Source organism: Caenorhabditis briggsae, assembly GCF_000004555.2.
Source record: "Caenorhabditis briggsae complete genome, chrIII, whole genome shotgun sequence".
NCBI classification, from domain to species: Eukaryota; Metazoa; Nematoda; class Chromadorea; order Rhabditida; family Rhabditidae; genus Caenorhabditis; species Caenorhabditis briggsae.
This window is the reverse complement of record NC_013490.2, coordinates 8,335,961-8,351,522: the sequence shown is the minus strand read 5'-3', so window position 1 is coordinate 8,351,522 and position 15,562 is coordinate 8,335,961. Positions and strand designations below refer to the sequence as shown.

The 15,562-nt window shown below is 35.5% G+C and overlaps 2 protein-coding genes across 2 annotated transcripts; one reads left to right on the top strand and one right to left on the bottom strand.

The window, feature by feature from the left end:
- Positions 1-1,269: 1,269 nt before the first annotated feature.
- Positions 1,270-3,112, bottom strand: Cbr-npr-15 (the record flags this gene model as incomplete). Its single annotated transcript, XM_045244120.1, has 7 exons — positions 1,270-1,381; positions 1,447-1,572; positions 1,621-1,762; positions 1,812-1,970; positions 2,343-2,479; positions 2,748-2,843; positions 2,889-3,112. The coding sequence occupies 7 exons, from the start codon at positions 3,110-3,112 to the stop codon at positions 1,270-1,272; spliced, it is 996 nt and encodes a 331-aa protein (XP_045094100.1).
- An 11,779-nt stretch (positions 3,113-14,891) lies between these two features.
- Positions 14,892-15,089, top strand: CBG09744 (the record flags this gene model as incomplete). The annotated part of the gene is made up of 1 exon (XM_002641418.1): positions 14,892-15,089. One exon carries the CDS (start codon positions 14,892-14,894, stop codon positions 15,087-15,089), a length of 198 nt encoding a protein of 65 aa, XP_002641464.1.
- Positions 15,090-15,562: the final 473 nt, after the last annotated feature.

Sequence of the window (15,562 nt, the reverse complement as noted above, 5' to 3'; positions counted from 1 at the left end):
CACAAACTTAATAAAACCGGAAAATTTATGAAGCGCTAAAGTCCCAAAACTGAATGAGTGTTAAAAAGTCAGTCAGCTGGTCATTCCTGACAACTATTTAACTCTTCAATTCGGAGTTTCTAAAATTATTCAGTCGATCGTTTAAAAGGTTTTATGACTTGAATAAAATGTTTCCTTTTCAACTTTTCCCTACAGTACTCCTTTTCATTTCCGGATATTTTCTCCTACAGTAATCCTTTTCACTTTCAACTATTTTCTCCTACAGTAATCCTTTTCATTTTCGAATATTTTTCCCTATAGTAATCCTTTTCATTTTTTAAATATTTTTCCTACAGTAACCTTTTTGATTTCAGAATTTTCCCCCTGCAGTAATCCTTTTAATTTTAAAATGTTTCCTTCTACAGTAATCCACATTTAACAATTTTTACTGTGAAACCATCGTCCCGCGCAAAATTTTTTTACAGAGCTATCATGATTTTGAAACGAATATAGATCGTGTTCTGGTCTTGATGAAATGTGGCCTAAAGTCACTAGACCACCCTGACCACATTTCAATTTTAGTTTCCCTAAACTTATTGACTGAAAAAATAACTACGTGGGGCCGATGCGGGATCTCTACAATGTCGTAATTATTATGTTATTCATTAAGATCAGACTACGAAAAGTAGACTCATTAGATGATGGGATTCTCTTCCAGTGAAAGAGTACCCAGTTAAGTGTTCGATGGTGGCAATTAAAAATAAAATACCTATTTCACTTTGAGTTTATATTTTCGCTTTTGGATATTGTATGAGAAAATGAAAATCAGTTTAGCTTTGAAATATTATAGAACAAGAACTCGAAACTTCTCATTGGAATTTATATAATCTTTATTGAATCAATTTGTCTGTTTTATTCACAGTATTGACATTGTGTGAACAGTCGTTGCTTTTCGATTCGATCGGGACCCGAACAATTTCCGAAATCTCAATGCGGCCTGAAACTGAAAAAAGTCAGATTTTGAATTTAATGGGACACTTCAAAAACAGCTCCAAATTACATGCTTTTATATAATTAAAAATCGAGAAGAGAAAAAAATAGAAATCAAGGATCGGTCACAACAGAAATACACACAGGTATCTAAAAAAATCGCAAAAGGGGGAAGAGATCTGGATGATGTGAGAACGATGAACAAACATTTACATTTCAGTACACAATTCGAATAAAAAATGAAGGGGAAAATTGAGTTGAAACAGCAATGTTAAAACATGGTTTCATGCTGTAAATATATCAATTGAAACTAGCCCGTGGACCGGTGATTGAAGTGTTATTGATCGATAGATAGGTCTTTTTCGTTTCGTTTTCCACATCAGGCTTGTTGCAGGAAAAGACATCACGTAACCTAGAAGACAAGAGGAGATTTTAGAGATGCAACCAATCAGAGAGAATAGAAGAAAAGAATCTTACCTTCTGCGGAATTTAGTTGAGAAAAGTGTATACAGAAGAGGATTGCTCGCGGAGCAAGTCATGGCAAGAGCGTTTAGTATTAGTATATATTCGTATGCCGGATGAATGGAGACGTTCAAGATTGCTCTGTATTGAAAACAGTATGATTTCGAACTGAATTTCTAAAAAACTCACTTTGATAAAAACATGAACTGTATTGGCGAATAGCAAAGGAAATAAACAGCGACACAGGCGATCAGCATTTTGACGACGTTTCTTCTCGTACGAAGAGCTTCGGCACCACGAATTGACATTTTGTTTTCCAAGCAGGATCGAGCTTAAGACGTTTTAAATGTCTATAGTTGAACAACAAAATCAATACTTACTTTCATTCTGAAGAGTTGGATCTTTGCACCAGAGGCATCTGGATACTTTTGTGTAGACGACGATGATGATGAAGCATGGGCTCAAGTAGAAGGAGAGGAATTCGCTCCATTTGTATGCCTGCCACCACATGGATTTACCGGCGGTGTTGGAACAAGTTGCTGGAAAAGAAAATTATTCTGGTTTTATTATTCTGGTATGCAAAAATCGGAGCTGTGGAAAGAAACGCCGGTGGCCGTGGAGTCCAAGGTCCCACAACGACAAATACAGTAACCTAAAAATATTTTTTATTTCTTCATTAAATGTGTTGTGTTTCAATGATTTTCCTCGAGTTTTGTTATTTTTTAAAGTGAAAAAAACTGACTGAAAACGCACGAAAATCGAGAAAATAAATCTATATTGAAATGAATAAAACGAAAATATTTTTCGGTTACCGTAGTTAACGTTGTGGGACCTTTGACCATGGCCGGCGTTTCTCTTCAACAGCTTTAATGTTTTGTACCAGGAGAATAAAGGTTTCAAAAATGTCTTACTTGTTTTGACGGTGTGGTAGACAGCGTACGGCGCAGCAAAACAGCACACGATTATCCACGAGACAGCTACAGTAATCAGAGCGTTACGACGAGAGCACAAGTGACGAGCATGAATCGGAAGGCAGATTGCGATGTATCTGAATTTTTAAAACTGAACCACGATCGTTCAAAGAGCCAGTCAGAAAACGCGTCCCAGCAAATCTCGTAAAGATTCTAGAATTCGCTGCCGACCTTCGTTGGCTGAGGATAAAACTTTTAAACGATGAGCCCAAAAGCGCGCGGTTACTACCCGGCGCCATTTTTGACCCATTTCATGGGAACCCAGTGCTAAACTGAAAAAAAACCACAACTAAAGTTTTTGATCTTCGTCTGATCTCTGTCATTCATACTTTTCAAAGTTCTCACCTTTCAATGCAAACAATTGTTTGAGTTGAAATAGATGCAAACAAGAAGACACATTCGAGATATCTACACACTGGACACATGAATGAAGGCAACAACCTAAAAATTAGTTTCATAAGTAAAGGAAGATTCAGATTCACTTACCAGCCATAAGTATCGAAAAATACTGGAGAAATCCATTCGGGAATCGTGAAGATGAGATTCGCAAGATCGGCAACTGCCAGATTGAGCAAGAGAATATTCATCACAGACTTTCTCATATTACGATCACCAGCGATCGCGTAGATCACAAATACGTTTCCGATTATTCCGACGACAGTGAGAATGCTAAACAGCACCGCGAACGGGATGGGTGCCACCACCGTCATCGTGTCGTTTGTGCTGCTAAAAATATTTTAAGAATTGAGAAATAGAAGATTAGAGAGGAGTAAACAATTGTAGAGATATGGTTGTAAAGTATAGGAATACGCTGATTTTCAAAAGTTTCAAAAGTATCCAAATTTAATGTCCAGAAGCTTCTGAAATAGCCAAAAACGGGCGAAACCTCATCAAAAATTACCAAGATTGTCTTTTGTGTCCGAACTTTTTGGATTTGAATTTTTGTAGTTTGATAATTTGTGTACATTGAAACGAAACTTTATGTATACCGAAATCGAGGTATAATGGAAGTCAAAATGTCTTTTTGTCATTTTTCAGCAAAACATGTTTTCCATGTTGGGTCTGCGACACCTGGTGATGCTTTTAATAACCAGGCCAAACTCCAATTCAGAAATCAATACAGAATTTCTTTCACAAGAGAACGTCCACACATTGTGAACACAGACTTTGATGGAAATTTCAGAATATGTTAAGAACAGCCTACCTAGACACTTCTGGAAATTGTTGAATCCACTCGCCAGTTTCAGCACCAAAAACCACGTTTTCAGTGCAAAAACAACTGATAAAAGGCGAAAAAAAGAGAGTAATCCTTTGATTTTCTGAAAGTCTAACTAGACTAATATAACAGGATTAACACAAAATATCGGATGTCATCAGCATTAAGTGGGAGTTAAAATAGTGAGGATAGTGCTCAGAAACATGTAATTGGCGAAAAAAAAGCTCTCATTTTTGTCTCGCGTAGGAGGAAGACGACACAGACGATAACAAAATTGTTCTCGGGTTTTAGAAGGTGTCAATTGGAAATGGGCATAGTTCAAGAAGAGGAAAGTCTCTCATTTTGTGGCCAATCATGGACGGGATATGGAAAACAACAACAATTTCCTCTTTTGACTTGAAAATAGTCATGAGAGTTAATGAAAATACTAGAAGGTTTATTTTGTCAAGCCAATTAAAACTAGAATATCTGAAATATTAATGTTTTACATTCAAAGGAGAGGGGATAATGGAAGAGTTAATGTCAGGAAACATGATTAGGTGCATACTTGTAATCCGGGCCTTTGCCAGGCCTTCGCGGGCCTTGCCATAACTTCTTTCAGAATAAATGTTTTCGAACCAACTCAATCAGGTATGATAGAGCTCCACGAGTACTACAAAACGGTATTATTTGGAATACTGTACTTTGTATGTGAACAGAGTTACAGAGCAAAAGGAGCAAAAAAAAACAGGCCCGGCCCGGGCTTGCCGGGCCCTGCGAGAAAAGCCACTTTATGATCTGTAACTTTGTTCATAGATAAGATACAGTATTTCAAATAATACCGTTTTGTAGTACTCGTGGAGCTCTATCATATCTGATTTAGTTGGTTCGAAAATATAGATTCTGAAAGACATTATGGCAGGGCCCGCGAAGGCCCGGCAAAGGCCCGGATTACAAGTATAAGGCCCGGATTACAAGTATTTAGGTGGAGATGTGCTTAAATTTAGTTATAGCTTCTTAAATCTTAGCTAAGCCATTTTTCTTTTTTTTCAACAAAGCTCTTTTTGAAAATTATAGACAATTTGGGTAAAAAACTTTTTAGTCATTCTTAGAAATTTTCTCAATTATATACCTAATCTGATTCTTGAAAAGTTATTGAATCAAGATCTTCGTGTTTTGAACTAAAATATCAGAAACCTTTGATTTTTAATGTCTTTAAAAACAAGTTTTTTAGCATAATTCAAGAGACTCGATGTTTGTTTCTGGCTCTTCAGAATCTTTGAAAACGTTGACACAAGTTAGCTTTGGGAAAAATTAAAAAATACTTTCTCTTAAATTCAAAGCTAATCTCTGCTCCAAAAATCCAAAAGCACGAAAATTCGAAAGTTCTGGGTTTCGATAAAGTTTCGTGCGTCATTTCTCTTTTTGATTTTTCAAGTACCTTTTACTGCATATCAAATGATTTTTCGACTCTTATTAAAATTGCAAAAGATCACAGTTCGTGGAAAGAAAAACTTTTCGATAAGACTTTCTGAAATCAGAGAGACAAACATAACGGAACTGACCGGGAACATTTTCAAGAAAGATAGGGATCAATTTTTGATACATAAATGTCGAATGAAATCCAAAAACGAAAGTCGTGTTCTTCTCGAATTTTCAACGAAAGCAAAAAACCGACAGAAAAAAACCATGAGCCCAAAGAGTCTTTCTCTCATCTGCTGAACAAATACTTTCAACTGAAAATTATTTTTCCTAACGAAAAAGAATAGTGTAGTAGAAAAAAAAGAAGGAGAGCATGAAAACTGGAACGGATATATTTGATATCTCATTCGAATACTCTATCCTTTCTCTTTTCTGACATATTTAGAGTGCATAAAACGAATAAAAGATGAGTTTCGAAGGCTCCTAGAAGTTATTAGAAAAGGGGAAGGATCAAACAAAAGTGCTCGGGAAGAGGAGAGAGTGAGAAACTTGTTGTTTGAAAAGCAAGAAGCAAATCTCAAGCTTTTCTGCAAACTGCCTGTTTAGTAGCGAAGGGGAAAAGGAAGATTCTGGACAGGAAGCTTCGAATTCAACGGATCATGAATGTCACGTATTGAGGTGGTGGTTCAATGATTCAAGGTGAATTTGAATTCTAGAACTAATTGCAGGGTGGTGCACAATTACCCGGTCTGATAAAATCGGGTATACCTTCAGACATAAGTGTCTTGGAAGAACGAAAATTGGTAGAATATAATTTTACATATGATTCAAAGAAACTGAAACTTTCGAAGAGATTCCTCAGGTCTAGGTATTGTTATGATTATTTAAAGATGAACGGCATAATGTTTCTTGATTTTCATGTGATGAAATAATTTGACCAGCAACAACTCAACTCGAAATTGATCGAATCGTTTGAAACTTGGCCATGAATGAAGAAAGAAATGATGAACTGTTTGAATTTTTCGCACTTCCAATTTGAGTCCAGTACCACGCTTTTCTCCAATTTTATGCTAGTACAAACTTAAGTCCGGGTAATTACCGTATTTCCTCTGATAAAAGCCCTCCCAAACTTTCAAATTTGAGCCATTTCATCTTATTTTCGTAAAAGACATAAAAAAGTGATTAACTGATCAATTATTTCTGAAATCGTGAAAAATATTTTATTAGTTGACAAATTGTTCATATCTTTCCCAGGAAGTGATATGAATTGGCTCAAATTTGAAAGTTTGGGTGGGCTTCTATTAGAGGAATTACGGTATACGCCGCCCTGTAGAAATTTTAGTAATTTTTAATTTTGGACAGTACAGAATTTTTGAAAGTCAGCTGATTTTTTGTGCCACTTGAAAAAACCAAATCACACTTTTGCATTCAATGAATATGATCTTCTCAACTCGAAAAGGAAACTTCTCAAGTGCCAAATTCAACAATGCCCTTTGACACCTAGAACGCTTTTCTTTTTTTCTGATTCGGTGCAAAAGTAGAAAAGAAGTAGAGAAAAAAGAAACTGGGTCGGAAAATCAGTGGAGTTTCGAGGAAGAGAGAGCACACGGCCAATTCAAAATTGTCGCCGTTTTTTGCTTTCTTGTTGAAACAGTGTTGAACGATTTATGTAACGAGAGAATTAGAAATGGCTGAGCAAACAGTTGAATTGAGTCACTAGGCCAGTTTTACAAAATACTGTAAAACTGAGAAATGATCGAAAAACAATATTTAGAGTCTAGGATGAGCCAAATGTTCGGAACAAAACAGGATTTCTCTGAATGTGACATCTTGGAAATTTCTGGAAAATGAAAAAGGATTCCTGTTTTTCAATTACTTAAAAACATCGATTCCACAAATATTGGATCCAAATCAAAAGTTCTGAAAATGGTTGTGGCGATTTCATACAAAGCGTACCCTTCAGCCACGTCACACTCTTCTGATGCATAAAAAATTACTGTGTGAATGAATCTTAAAGGAAAACAAAGGAAACGGAGAGAGAGAGAGAGAGAGAGAGAGAGAGAGAGAGAGAGAGAGACTTGAATAGTTGATTTTGAATTCAGATGAAAAGAAAAAGAAAAAACAGAAGAAGTGCTTATCTCGTCTCAGTTTTAAGTGCAAGCGATGAGAGAAAAAAAAGAGTAGATGAATATATCACGAAAAGGAAGTTCGGAAAGAGTGGCTTTTGGGATATGGATGTAATTACTTTTGCAGATAAAGTGTTCTAGGAATATCAGAAAGCATATTAATGCAAGAACAAGGAGATCAACTACTTTTTAGAAATTTAGAATTCAAACTAGATACCGTAAACATTTTTTAGAAGGCCACCGAAATCGTAAACTTTGAGCTTATATATCTCGGTTACTGTAAAGGATTTCAAAAAACAATTAACTAATAAAATGTTTATCAAAATATAAAAAAACATTTGGTCAGTTGACAACTTTTTGGTATCTTTGACAAGAACCGAGATATATAGGTTCAAAGTTAATGATTCCTGGTTCATTTTAAATTGATTTTCTACTAGAAACTTTTGAACTCCATCCTAAAATTTAGGAACTTGATTTAATAAAATAAAGATTGTAGATTGAAAAGTTCCTATTACCAACTTGATTACTGTTTCTTTATTTTTGCTTAAGCTAGAACATATTCTCAAGAAGGCCCCCACACAAGGAGCATCCTCAAGACTATTCTATTTTCTCCATCGCCTCACCCCAAAAAACCAGAAGCCACTGGCTCTTGTTTTTTCTTCCTTCTACATGTTGAAAATTATAATGACGTTAAAGGAAGAAGAAGACTACGTGAGGTCTACAAATTAGGTTAGTCACATTGCTCGAGAAACAGTGCCGGAACATGAAAAGAAAGAATAATGGCTCTTTATCACAAGGGGGGGGCAAGGGAAAAGGGGGGCCCAAGACAGAAGGGAGGTCCATGGGTAAAAATTATGTCTAAGTTAAGATTTTTGATTTTTTCAAATTTTGCCACTGTTTTTATGAAAATTTCGTACTTTGTGCTTGTTTCCATAAAAATTCATAACTTCAAAAAAAGTTCATTTTAGGTCGTTTTTTCCATTAACAACACTGTTTTTGCTGTTGTAACTGTGTAATTTCATTTTATTAAGCTAATATTTGATTAATTTAGGCCTAAGAACAAAAGAATTATACAAAAATGTGTAAAAAATAACATAAACAGGAAATTTCAAAAAATGATGAAGAATGTTCAAAGCACGAATTTTTAGTGGAAACAATCACAAAACTAGGCATAATTTTTCCATTTGGGCCCCCCCCCCTTTTCACTTGGGAAAACTGCTCGTATTTATCGTAGCCAAAAATTCGGGAACTAGGAAAATGATCTCAGTGTTCCGGAAACTGGCAGTCATCCTTCAACGTGCCAATTCGTATTTTCAGTGATATTCTTAGGATTTCTTCAAAAACGTAACCGGAATGAAATTTAAAAGTCAGAAACTGAATAGATGGCTCAAGACAGAAAAGAGATTTAGAAAAGTCATAAAACTATCGTAGTTCTATTTTCAAACCCATCAAATATACCTACGTTTGACAGAGTCATAAAAATAGAAAAGATAATTATGCTCTATTTTCCTATAATGGACATAAAATACCATATGACTTTTAAATGAGGGATAAAAGAAGGTTACGGTATCCATAGCAGGAAGTCAGGGGAATAAGAAGGGACTAGGTTGCCATATCGTTATCTTGTTAGAACACAAAATGAAAAGGGGCGTTTCTATGGTGGAGAAACCCACGCAAATCTCATGAATCAGAAGATCTAGTTTCGTTTTGTGTGAAAACCAAATTTGGAATTATGAAGAAAAAACAATGAAATATTTGGTCGAAAAATTTCGGGAATCAAGAAGAGATAGAGAGAGAATACATATAAAAACTTTGAATACATTTCTCATCACTCCGTCAAACTTGAACCAAACCAGTCAACTATTTTCGACGAATTTTTTAATTCAGAGAAAAGAGCAAAAAACAACGGGGTGGGAGAAAAATAGAAATTCCGTCGGATTTCGAGAGAATTGAATCAGATGATCGGTTGATTGAAAAAAAACTGTTGTTTCAGAAAATAATCAGTTTTCGAATCTGTTCTCACGGAATCCGGAATAAAATATTTTTCTAGGAACCCGGAATCCAGGATACGGAATTTGGAATCTAGACATCCCTGATTTTTGTCCAACTATCGAGAGGACAATAAAAAACCAATCACTCAAATTTACCTGGAAATTTCAAACAAACTACTGTAACATTTTTTTTCAATTAAAACAAAATAAATATGAGAATTTACTAAAAAAATGAGCAGTCTGCCAGCAACATAAATGAATATCTTCGTCTTTTGGACTCTTCCACCGATCACACATCTTCTCTTTTTTTTCAGTCTGTATCCGTTTTTATGTCACTTCTGCAAGGAAATGTGCTACTACTAATTTAACTCTCTAAATGACGCGTTTTCAGATTAGGAAAAAAATCTGCAAGACATGTACATTCATAAATTCAATGAGCCACATAAAATATTTTTAGAAATCTCCTAAGTCATATTAAAATGTTTCTCTTGTTGTTCTAAGTCAAGAATAAAATTGAAGAATAAAATATTAGGTTGGAAGGAAAGTAACTGTCTATTTTTTTATAAGTAAATAAAACAGAAACAAGATTAATCCAAGATTGACAGTATGTCCCGTCGTGGTCCACAACATGTTGTCAACATTTTGGCAACTTGTGGATACCATACCTCCAAACGCCAGCTGGCTGCGAATCAAACTATTACTTTGGTGCATTTTTTCTCATCGATTTTGTCAAAGTTCTCACGCTCCATATAGCGTTGTATATCTCCGATTAACCAATAATCTGATAGAACAAAATCAGAACTTTCACTGGGGTGAAGGAGAACCGTCTAGCCAAAGCGGCTCAAATACGGCGTACAAATACGGCGTACTTTCCGTACAACATGAGGTTTTGCATTTTTTAACTAAAGTCAAGTCAGACTTGAGCAGCTTCAGCGGGACGGTTCTCCCTCACATACTTATAGTCCTGACTTGGCTCTGTCAGATTATTGAGTATTCGGAGATGTACAACGCTATCTGGAGGATGATGAATTTTGCACCATTCATGAGAAAAAAACTGGAAAAAGGGGATATTTTGATTCGCGGCTAGCTAGCTCTTGGAGGTATGGTACCACAAGTTACCTGAATGTTGGCAAGATGTTGTGGACCACGACGGTGCATACTGCTAATCTTGGCTTAATCTGATTTTTGTATTATTCACAAATAAAACAAGGGACAGTTACTTTCCTGCCAACCTAATAAGTTCCAGTTTCTGTAAAATTCCAACATAGTTCTATTTTCAAGCACGAGCGCATTTCGATTGTGTGAATCTCGGAATTCAAAATTTTTCGTTCCATTGTTTTCTAGGCGATAGATTCGTTTGAGTATTCGAACAAATGATCATCGTTGATCTTTTTTGGTTCTTAGAACTCAGAGATTCGTGATGAACAAATCAAAAATCGAATTTTTCTAGAAACTTTTGAATTCCTTTAAAAAGGTCATACAAAAAAAGAAGAATCTTGAAAATCAAAATAGTTGCAATAAAAGTGACACACTTCATTTAAAAAAGAAGATGAATGAAAGAAGAAAATAGAAATAAACGGATCGAATGAACCACGAGCCGTTTTTATTGGTCCGCTCTAATGGAGAGTTCGTATATATTTGGATTTGATTCTGCCCTCCAAATGACATTTTGTTGGGAATAGAGCGATAATTGAGTAAATACATATAAACAACATTCGAATAAAATTCGATCAACTGCATAGGTTTTCTGTAGTTGACAACTAATGTGAGGGAAAAAATATATAGTTCAACAGAATGTTGGTTCAACTTGTCTCTCATCCGGAAAAAAACAGACTAGAAAACCTCCAGACATTTTTCTACCAGATTCCCTCGTTCTTCTTCTCCTCTCATCTGATATTTCCCATGGGGGGTATTCAAAATACCTCGTCTTCCTCTTCTTTCCTTTTTCTACCCACACTACTCGTTTACTCTATTTATCCCACTACTCACCTTTTCATTTGGAAATGTTTATTTTTTATGGGATGGACACCAGCACGAAAAAAAGAAGCAGAAATCGTTGTGAAAACAGGAAGACGTGGGGGGAGCAGGAACGAGTAGAAGGCGGGGAGGGCAACAGTGCAATTATTGTTGCGAGAAGAAGTAGAAAAATAAACAGGAGAAGAGGAAGAACAAGGATGTCTTTGAATCAAATGGAACAGGCGACAAAAAAGATAAAAACGGATTATTTTTACAGAGAAGAACAATTGAAGAGAGTGATTNTCTGCAAAAGTTTAAAAATATCAGTCTAAACTGAAGAAAATTGGTCGGACTACTGTAATTAGCAAATATCTTTAAATTTCATTTTTCTCGAATTTCGTCCACTTTTTGGCAATTTTGTAGAATTGAAACATTTTATATTGGAGGTTTTCCTGTTTGAAGGTTTTTAACACAAAAACTGTCAAAAATCAATAGTAATCGAGAAAAAAAACCAAAAATTTTCAGTTATGGTGGATTTCGTTACGGGGACCTTTGGTCACACCTACGAGCTATTCTCTTCCACTGCACGCTCTCCCACAGAACAATTCCGAACTGCAAATTAATTTTTGATCTACAGAAAAAAAAGTTTGCCGCGATCACAATTGCAGGTCTAAAACCATAATTTCAGAATTTTTTATCTGATTTTGTGAAGTTCCAAGATGATTCAAATGATTCTTAAAAAATTAATTAGTGGTCATAGATTCATGTATGGTCCTTTTCCGGAAGAAAAAATGTCAAAAATGGTCATTTTTGAAAGTTTTTACAGAAAAAATCTATCTCCTCTTTCAGTTTTTGACATTTCTAGGAGTTCTATAGCTAAAAAAACCGCAATTATTTTCTCTACATTTTCTATGGATGAATTTTAATTCGTCTGATAAAACTTTTTTATAATCAAAAAACAACGCAGAAATGCGATTTTGTGCAATTTCATGAGGTTTTTGAATTATAAAAAAAGTTTTATCAGACGAATTGAAAATTCATCCATAGAAAATGTAGAGGTTTCTTTGAGCTATAGAACTCCTAGAAATGTCAAAAACTGAAAGAGGAGATAGATTTTTTCTGTAAAAAACTTTCAAAAATGACCATTTTTGACATTTTTTCTTCCGGAAAAGGACCATACATGAATCTATAACCACTAATTATTTTTTAAAGAATCATTTGAATCATCTTGGAACTTCACAAAATCAGATAAAAAATTCTGAAATTATGGTTTTAGACCTGCAATTGTGATCGCGCCAAACTTATTTTCTGTAGATCAAAAATTAATTTGCAGTTCGGAATTGTTCTGTGGGAGAGCGTGCACTGCTTGATTTTTTTACAAGCAGGAAACTTGCACAATAGAATTTCTATTATAGAAAAGTGTTGGATTAGTACTAAGACTAAGGAATCAATGAAAACACAAGAGGAGGTAAATACCGACTGAGATGGCTGGGTGCCGTTTTCAGAATAGAATAGGATAATTGTTTAGAACTTTGTATATTGGTGGTGATAAATATGGCTTATTTCGGATTACTGAATTTTTTCGGACACCGGCGACGTAGTTAGTTCACAAGCGTGAAGAAGTGAAGGTGGGAGGAATTGTCTGAAGGGATGAAAACAAGGTCTCTAGACCTTTACGAATAATGAAAATCGTATGCTGGAAGGACATCATTAAACCGTATTACTATATTATGATCCATATAAAAGAAATAACGAAGACTTCCTGTTATACCTACATATTTTTCAAAAAAACATTCTGAAAGTGAAATGAAAAACAATGTTATACGAAAATGAGGTACGTAGAAAAGTGAAACCAGATATACATCACTATCTATAATAATAGAAAAAAACATGAAAAAGGAAATAACAAGAAGATGATAGATTCTTGAAGTCAAAAATATTTATAATTAAATATCTATGTCATCTTTCAACAGTATTCCTCTAGCAATGAATATCGTAAACTTCAAGCTTATATATCTCGGTTCCTGTAAAAAATATCAAAAAGTAGTCAACTGACAAAATATTTTTGAAATTGCAATAAACATTTTTGTACTTGATCATTTTTTGATACCTTTGACAGAAACGGAGATGAATTAACTCAAAGTTAATGGTTTGTGGTCGTCCTATTTGATTGTTTCAGTTCCATTACGTTATAGAACGAAAAGAATTCGACAAACTACGAAGCGTACAGATCGTAGTCTTTGTTCTTTTTTCTCACTTTGAGTAGGAGTTGCCCTTCTCAAGGGAGCCGACAAAAGAATAGGAAAGCAATGTAGAGCAGGTTCACACAAATTATTCAGCAACACACAAGAGAGCAAAGGTATTCATTTCAGGTACAAGAGTTTTTTCTTTCAAGAGGAGACTCTATAGAGCGCCAGATTTTCCGGATTCGTTCATCTCAATAGAGTAATAAATGTGGGGGATGACTGCTGTAGTTGTGATTTTTTTCTAGAGTGAAGCGTACAATTGTTATTCTGCAAGACACAATTAAATTTAATGGAACAGCACAGGTGGCATTTGTTACGAATATGAGAGTAAGCCAATTTGTGAGCCGACTGGTTTCATGATTCACAAGAAAGCTTTTGAATATTTTCACGTTTTCTAGGGCAGACGGATTTCGGATCACTGTGTTTCTGCTGAGGATCCAACTTCACGCACAGACGGAACTAAAAAATTAGGAAAGTCTAAATATGCAAGATAAAACAGAAGAAGCAGACAATGAGCGTTTGCTTGAAGAAGCCAAGTATGGAAGATTGGTATGAAAACCCAAACTTTATATTCTTTCAACTTGACATTTTTTCGATTTGTCGAAAAACAAGAACAGTATATCCAAAAGGAGAAAAGTTGTCGAAAGAAAGTGTCGATGAGGCTTTTAATGACGAGTCTCCAGCAATCAGCTATTCTTCTGAAACAGCTTTGGCTTACAGGTTTACATGTATTGTCTTAATTTGTTAACATGAATTTATTTCAGATCGTCTCATGGGGATTTTTACCATTTTCCGATAAGTCAAAGCAAGCAATTCGATAATCATGGGAAGATGAAAAAAAGCATGTACAGAGTAGAATTTGATGATTTCTCCTTAGGGCCCTCCGAGAATCGTCGATTGATCCCCGGATTTTTCTCTCTCGAAGCACTGATTAAACACTATAAAACGTTTGCTTACCACGATGCTGAAAAAGGGATACTGGAGACGTTCCCGATTAAAAACAAAAGAAACTCGAAAAATTAAAACTCAATATTTTTGGATTGAAATGATATTAATAAAGATCGTGATAGAAATTGATATTCTGATATACCGGCTGTTAAAAAGTGACAAACAAACAAAACTACAGTACGAACACAAAAAAATTAAATTATTATGGTTGAAGATGAACTGGGTGTGTGTCGCTTGCTTGTTGTCATTTCTAAAACGATTGATTAATAGTTTTCTGGTTCTCCTCTTTAGCTCATAGAGAGTGCATTCCTTCTCCAGTGTTCTGGAGTTACAGATCTTTCGCGTCGAAACTGGACTCCACCGCGACCGCGCACAGCAATCCCAAAATCGTCTTTGCGATCTGCGCGTTGAGTTCGACGATTACGTTCCCCGCGGGAATCCGCCTAATTGATTATACTAATTCCCAAGTTTCATTTTAATACCTACCTTAAGACCGCGACGAGTGTCATAATTATTCGAAGGAGCCACAAACAGTTAAGCCTATGCCACAAATAGCTAAGCCTATGCCACAAATAGCTAAGCCTATGCCATAAATAGCTAAGCCTATGCCACAAATAGCTAAGCCTATGTCACAAATAGCTAAGCCTATGCCACAAAAAGCTAAGCCTATGTCACAAATAGCTAAGCCTATGCCACAAATAGCTAAGCCTATGCCACAAATAGCTAAGCGTATGCCACAAATAGCTAAGCCTATGTCACAAATAGCTAAGCCTATGCCACAAAAAGCTAAGCCTATGCCATAAATAGCTAAGCCTATGCCACAAATAGCTAAGCCTATGCCACAAAAAGCTAAGCCTATGCCACAAAAAGCTAAGCCTATGCCATAAATAGCTAAGCGTATGCCACAAATAGCTAATCCTATGCCACAAAAAGCTAAGCCTATGCCATAAATAGCTAAGCCTATGCCACAAATAGCTAAGCCTATGCCACAAATAGCTAAGCCTATGCCACAAAAAGCTAAGCCTATGCCATAAATAGCTAAGCCTATGCCACAAATAGCTAAGCCTATGCCACAAAAAGCTATGCCTATGCCACAAAAAGCTAAGCCTATGCCATAAATAGCTAAGCGTATGCCACAAATAGCTAAGCCTATGCCACAAAAAGCTAATCCTATGCCACAAAAAGCTAAGCCTATGCCATAAATAGCTAAGCCTATGCCACAAATAGCTAAGCCTATGCCACAAATATAGGTTAGCCTATGCCACAATTAGCTAAG